The sequence below is a fragment of the Engraulis encrasicolus genome, chromosome 13 (assembly GCF_034702125.1).
Source record: "Engraulis encrasicolus isolate BLACKSEA-1 chromosome 13, IST_EnEncr_1.0, whole genome shotgun sequence".
Lineage (NCBI taxonomy): Eukaryota > Metazoa > Chordata > Actinopteri > Clupeiformes > Engraulidae > Engraulis > Engraulis encrasicolus.
The window spans coordinates 12,469,407-12,476,906 of record NC_085869.1 but is presented as its reverse complement, the minus strand read 5'-3'; the positions used below and the strand labels follow the sequence as shown (position 1 = coordinate 12,476,906).

Below are 7,500 nucleotides of genomic sequence, written 5' to 3'. Positions count from 1 at the left end.
CTCTCTCTCTCTCTCTCTCTCTCTCTCTCTCACTCCCTTTCTCTCTGTCCATCCCCCCATTCTTTCTCCTTCTTCTACGTCTGTCTCTCGATCTTTTCCTTGTTCCATATTCCGTGGTCTGTACCCCACACAGCTGTAAACACTTTGGGGCCTACAATATCTCTGTCAACTCTTGAAAACCACTAACCACACACTAGATATAATACTACAAAAGAGAGGCAGCCCCATATCCTCATTCTACTCTCTGGTCCTTGATGCTTACTTTATCTCTCTCACTCCTCTCTTTCACCCTCCCCCCCAACTGTCCCTTGTTCCGTTCCTTCCTCTGTTCCCTGTACCTGGCCCTTCCCAACAGTTGCTAACACTTTTTATCATTGTGATATATCTGCCAAGCGCTCAGATGCACATGGCTGAATATGGCCATAAGGCATACAGGGCATTTTCCTGGTGGACTATTGATGATTTTGGCCTGCTCCTCCCTTCAGTATAGTGGTATCAGTCCTCATGCCGCTACAGCTGACCTCTACGACTCAGATTTAAATATTAATTCTGGCAGTTGCTGTCTAAATAGCTCATAATAGATGACTTAAACTGTTGCCACTGACTTCAATGTCTCTCTCAATGCCTGGTGGCCCGGTCTTGACTGAAAATACCTGGCCTGCTTTTTCATCCCAGCCCAGCCCAGCCCTGCTGCAGTGCTAAAGTCCTGGGCCGTGCTTGTCTTGCAACACTACTGCAGCGCACACAGCACATTAACTCTGCAGCCAGTGGCCTGCCATACACTGGAACACACTGGTGACTCATGCTGGTTTCGCCTTCGCCACAGTTGCTACGAGACACTTCAGTGAAGAAAAAAGAAGCAAAAAACAAAAAACAAGCTGGCAACAAGTGATCCGATGAAATACGCAATGATAATGACGTCTAGAGGGTTACGGCACGACATTTATGGAATTTCCAACCTTTTCCGAAGTGTAATGAATTTAAAAAAATAAGGCACTGCATGCGTAATGCGTCGTTGTTATGGCAATGACAGAGGGCTCTTGGTAATGTCACGGCAGTGTTGTTATTATGTAGTTGAGTGTTTTATCGTAGTTAGCCAAACACAACATTTTCAGACAAAAAACACTACTGTGCTTGCATTTGAATAAAACACAAGTTAGGAAAACGTAATCAACGTTAGATGTCAGATCATTAGAGATGTAGGTCCCAACTATTAGAAGATGCTCAACCTCTCCACACAGTCACTTTTTATGCAGACACACAACTGCAGATCATGACCACTTCTTACGTTTTTTTTCTGGATGTGATCACCTGTCTGTGTCTGGAGCTGAACCTGACCTCTTTCTAGGTTGTGTCCTCATCCAAAAGTGCCATCATACGTATACCGTAGATCAAGAGTGGGGAACCTTTTCTATTTGAGGGGCCACTTCAAATTCCTCCAAGGGCAATAAAAGTCCTCCGAGGGCCATGCTATGAACACAACCCAGGATTTTCCCCCTCACTTCAGGCCTACATTGAAGGCAGCGACCTTTAACACAGACCCCACCTTCTGTAGGTCCCCTGAACATAGCTATTCTAACTATTCTAATTCCAAGTATTCTAATATGTTATTTCTAACATTCCTTTACAAAATATATCACATTTCATGTGAAGCTGCACGACATTAGGATTATATCTGGGGACGAATAAAACTGCCTCAAGGGCCGTAAATGGCCGTCGAAACATAGGTTCCCCATACGTGCAGTAGATGGTGTGGAGGACAGGGATCTGTGGAGAACCAGTGCCGAACGATTGTCACACTCAATGATCTCTTGTTACCTATCTTGCAAAGAGACAGACGGAATTGGGAATGGGATCGAGATTTCCCTGTCTTTTTGTGTGGTTTCATACATAAAAAAAGAAACTAGGCTTGGACTTGTCTTTAAAGATGGAGGAGAAAGATTGTAAAACCAGAAAGACAGGAAGTCAAAATCCCGTAAATAGTTAATAAGGTCACGCTCAATAAATACGCCGGCAATAAAACAGGCCACATTGTTTAAAACTGGAAAAGTTTGAGAGACGAGGGAGGAAAGCCTGCACCCTTCAGACAGACCAGACGTGTGCTGCATTGCAGCTGAAGCTGGCTCGCTTATTGGGCGGTACGTCAAACTGCCAATACTGCACGCAGTCACCTCAACAGACCTCTCCTGTCACATGTTTGGAGCAACAGCAACAGCAGCAGTAAATCTCTAGTCTCGAGCAGTATAGTTTCACTTTTAAAGTAAAAAAATATGTAAGTTGGACTTTTTCCCACTTTAGCACTTTCTCCACTCTTGTATTGTCCTGCCACCTCTACCTTACAAAGGCAAACTGCATAGCTACACGTTTTGTCAAAATTGAGTTTAGACTGATATTGTCCCAATGTGTCCCATTTTAGAGATATTGCTATGTCAAATTTGCAGTAACTACAACTAAATTGGCGTAGTTACTGCACTTTGCCTTTGTTGGGGAGATCTGTTGTCCATACAGGGCAGTCGTGGGTAAGCGGTTAGGACATCAGACTTGTAGCCCAAAGGTTGCCGGTTCGACTCCTAATTAGGGAGAAATTGTGCAGTGCTTTCCCCCATCCTCCTCCAAAGATCAAAGTAAACTCGACAGAACTATTTAATTCTGAATTATTAATTCGGAATTAAAATCGTCATGTAAACGTAGAGAGTGTTATAACATTGACCATGAAGTTGTCTCCCCACCCTACTTCAGCTGCAATGCACTCAAGCTGTACCATCCACCACTGCCCTGTATACTTTGCAGTTTATCATAGATCCCTTATCACTCCCCTGCCATTCATCAGACTGCCTGTCCAAAACACCCGGTGAACAGAAAGAACGTGTTCTGATTGGCTGATAAGGTGTCCATTATTCCCCTGGAAAGGGAAGCCTATGACGTCAAGCCTCTAACTTAGACGCACATAGAATCTTCGTTTGGAATGCTGACGGCATTCTTTCGTTTTATTTTGTGGGCTTTTTCACCTTCATGACAGGACAGTTGCAGAGAGACGGGACATTAGCGGGGGGAGAGAGATGGGAAGGGTCCGGCAAATGACCTTGGGCCGGAATCGAACCCGGGTCGCCAATGTAGTAATCCAGTGCCCAGCAAATCGAACCACAGCTGGCTGGAATGCTGACGGTATTTCAGTAACAAATTAAGGCTAGGTCATTACAGTTTTGGCGACAGTAAGGTCATAGCATAGACAATAAGGTCACAGCGTTGGCTCTGTGCTAAGGGGTTAAGAGACAGTGTGTGCTGTCTTCCTGTACACACCCCCAGTCGTCCTTGGTCAGGTTATAGGCTCTGCACTAAGGGGTTAAGAGAGAGTGTGTGCTGTGTTCCTGTACGTACCTCCAGTCGTCCTTGGTCAGGTTGACCAGGATGTTCATCTCGTCCTCTTGCATAAGCCGGTAGGCTGCGCTCACGTGATGATTCTCCAGCACAGAACGGTCGTTGTACAGGATGGCCACCTCTGACCTGCACACACACACACACGCACACGCACACACACACACGCACGCACACGCACACGCACACACACACGCACACGCACACACACGCACACGCACACGCACGCACACACACACACACACACACGCGCGCAGACACACACGCGCGCACACATACACACACACAAACACACACACCCTACATGTGAATTTTGTATTTAATTATCTTAAAGTTACTGCATTGAGGGATTCATTTGTCTGTCGTGTGACTGCTCATTAAAGCACATCAGCTGATCAGCTTTATGCTAATAACTGTCCTATTAATAGTGTTGCCATTTTAAGAAGCAGAGCAGCTGCCAACCAAACAAAAACGATGAATTCTTTTCAGAAACAACACGCTGAAAAAAAGTCCAACTTGGCCAACGAAAGACAGCAAGCCTTGATGTTCTTACCTAAGAGTAACACTCTGAATTCTGTCTGTTCTGCACTACTGTCTGTTCTGTATATGCACCTTGACCACTTGAATTTCCCTTCTGGCATAATAAAGTTAACTTTGACTTTGAATTGTGACAGTGTGTTTGGAATACTTGTAGGTCACCACTTAATTAAATTCTGAATCTCACTGAGTAGCAGCTGTGATGAAAAGTATGGGGGAGAGTAGCCAGGGAAAACTCAAACAGATGATCCTAGATCAGTGTTTCTCAACTGGTGGGTCGCGACCCAAAAGTGGGTCGCGGAGGGGTCATGGGTGGGTCGCGGGGCCTTGGTGTAAAAAAAACGAAATTCTAAAAAAAAAAAATCCAACTTTTCCTGCAACAATTTACAGCTTTTATTTTGATAGGCTAGTGAACTCCGTGTCATCTGTCGTCATAGATACAATCTGAATGTTTATGCGAGATAGATAGCGTGCAACCAGTCATTCGAGTCTTGGTTACATTTTGTGAATTGCATTGAATTGACTTGAACGCTAAAAAAAATTGGTCGCGACCGAATGAGAGTGGAAAATGGTGGGTCCCAAGACTGTTCCAGTTGAGAACCACTGTCCTAGATGATCCAGTAGCCTGGTGGACAGGGCTGGATTAAGAAGGCCCAGGGCCCCTAGGCTGCAGGTTGATATAGGCCCCCCATGGAAGGCAAATTTTTTAACAAATGTCATCATAATTCCAACCCAAGAGGAGAATTAAAGGACCAATTTCAATTTCAATTTCAACATGCAGTTGTAATGCTCTCACTACCCTGGACTTGTCAGTACCTGAGATTTTTTCTTCTTCTTCTTCAGCCGTTTCCGAGATCCTGGTCATTGTAATGGGGGCAGCGCTTTGTTTACATTTCAAAAAAACATTTTTATTTATTCCTAAAAACATCCAGAAGGTTATAAAACATCAGCAGACAACTAGCAAACAGCAGTACCTTTTGGGAAAATATTTGGAGTAGGCCTATTTTTTTTTTTTTTCAAATGTAAACAAACGCTGCCCCCATTAGAATTGCTCATATCTCGGAAAGGGCTGAGCCGAAAAAATGTGGCATCACCGGGTACTGGCAAGTCAAGAGTAGCGTGAGCAATACAACAGCATATTGAAATTGACTGAACTGGTCCTTTAATAAGGTTTAAAACTGTACCTGAAACGGCAGACTAAGTTTTATCAATACCAAATGCAGCATACTGTGTACATACATAAAATACGTTCCATGCACAAGATTTTGTCAGCGGCTTTCAGCATGGCAGAATAGACATCCTGAGGATAGACATTTTCTGAAGAGCACAGCCATGGTTGTTGTTCCCCATCAGGAAAAACAAATCCAAAGAATGAGGGAGAAAAAAAATCATTGACATTGTGAACAAGTTAGTGTATCTTTTTCACACTACTCCAGCTTGCAATAACACCTCAATCGGCTTGTCTTGTGCGCTGTCTATCAGTTGATAATGAGTCACTGAGGTTGTGCTGCATTTCCTTCCATTGCATTGCATTACAATGCGTTGCATTACCTGAAGAAAGACTGCCTGATACAATTAGTCATCCAGGAGTCAGTTTGACACAGAGCAGGACCAACAACGAGAGTGCTGAATTTGACTCTGCAAGAACAGAATTGACACTGAATAAAAATGACTGTGTCCAGCAGACTGGGTAGCCGACAGGGATGGGGTGCAAAAGGGACAGTTGTCCCGGGCCCAGGGAGGGAGGGGGTCTCAGAATTGTGTCCTCATTACATTGAATGTATTGGGTGGGGGGCCCTTTCGGATGCCTTTGTCCTGGGCCCAGCCAAAGCTGTCAGCGGCCCTGCAGCAGACAACACAACACAGCACACAGCGCAGCACCTGTCTGGTGGGTCTGCTGGCATTTATTAGGAGGAATGAGATGGCCGTCTGGCTGGCGGAATGGAATCAGCCAGAGAGAATCACAGGAAGAGCTGTGGGCAGGGCCGGATTACGGTATCCCGGGGCCCCTAGGCTACAGGCTGCTGTAGGCCCCCACGGAAGGCATTTTTGCGACAAAATTACAAAGACATGGTCTTAAATACAAGCTAGGAATTAAGGATTAAGGAAACATGTTTGCCAGCTGTGGATAGGAGTATTAGCAAGGTATAACAGTGTACCTGACACGGCAGATGCATTTCTAAATATCTCATTCTGCATTTCTGCTTTTTTTATTTTTTACTTTTGCCCTATGGGTGGGTCCCTGCCAGGTGGAGGCCCCTAGGCTGCAACCATATCTAGCCTGTGCATACAATCAGGGCTCTAAATTAACTTTCTTCATCACCAGCCGGTTGGAGATGTTAATCTTACTAGCCAAACACACACTCACTAATGGGTCAAAGTGGCTTGTAATGTGGTCTTTTCTACCAGCCAAACTGAAATTTCACCAGCAATTGGCCGGTTGGCTGGTGTTAATTTAGAGCCCTGCATACAATGTAATGGGGGTCCAAATTCTGGGCCTCACCTTTCCTTTCGCCCCAGACTACTGACCCCTTTTGCCTCCCAGCTTCCTTGGCTGTACAGTACTGACTCATACACCATCCATCCGGCCGGACGGCCGTGGTCTGGCCTTGTCTCGCCTCGGAACATTCACTCTGGTTACCATAACGACCAGTAATGCCACAAACAGCCACAACATCATCAGGCCCGGATCGCAAACAGATGTTTTTGTTTACTCGACCTGGGGTGTGTGTGTGTGTGTGTATGCAGCGTGTGTGTGTGTGTGTGTGTGTGTGTGTGTGTGTGTGTGTGTGTGTGTGTGTGTGTGTGTGTGTGTGTGTGTGTGTGTGTGTTCTCATGGGGAGGGGTCATTACTTGGTGTTATTGTAATGAGGTGCAGACAGATCTCTGGCACACTGTATTATACAGTGCACACACACACGTACACACACACACACACACACGCACGCACGCATGCACGCACGGTTGATATTCACTGTACATACAGTATGTGCGTGCGCACACACTCAGACACATAAACACACAGACACACAGACACACACACATGCACAAGCGCGCGCACACACACACACACACACACACACACACACACACACACACACACACACACACACACACACACACACACACACACACACACACACACACACACACACACACACACACACACACACACACACACACACACACAAACACACACACACACACACACACACACACACACACCTGGTTTGGATGTGGAAGTTGTTGGTGGTCCCTGTGTGTTCGAAGTCATGGATGGCTGCTGCGAAGACCATGGCCAAGATTTCCAGTTCCGTCAACCAGTGCTGTTGGGAAACCAGTAAGAACCATTTTAGTACCCCACAGGAAAATAGTAAGAACCATTTTAGCACCCCATAGGAAAACAGTAAGAACCATTTTAGTACCCCACAGGAAAGCAGTAAGAACCATTTTAGTACCCCACAGGAAAACAGTAAGAACCATTTTAGCACCCCACAGAGAATGATTTACTGTAAAATAAATGTCTCCATACATGGACTATGCAATTCTTAAAGGGGTATGCCACTATTTTGGGGCTTAATACAGTTA

The 7,500-nt window shown here is 45.4% G+C and overlaps 1 protein-coding gene across 3 annotated transcripts in view; it reads right to left on the bottom strand.

Moving 5' to 3' along the window:
- pde1a (phosphodiesterase 1A, calmodulin-dependent) overlaps window positions 1-7,500 on the bottom strand; it is a 202,718-nt gene that overhangs the window by 10,109 nt on the left and 185,109 nt on the right. For all 3 annotated transcript variants that reach the window (XM_063213055.1, XM_063213054.1, XM_063213056.1), the window contains 2 exons: window positions 7,138-7,238; window positions 3,379-3,504 (listed from right to left, as the gene is read on the bottom strand). In XM_063213055.1, the coding sequence (XP_063069125.1) occupies window positions 3,379-3,504; window positions 7,138-7,238 (227 nt within the window). The remainder of the gene's footprint in view (window positions 1-3,378; window positions 3,505-7,137; window positions 7,239-7,500) is intronic.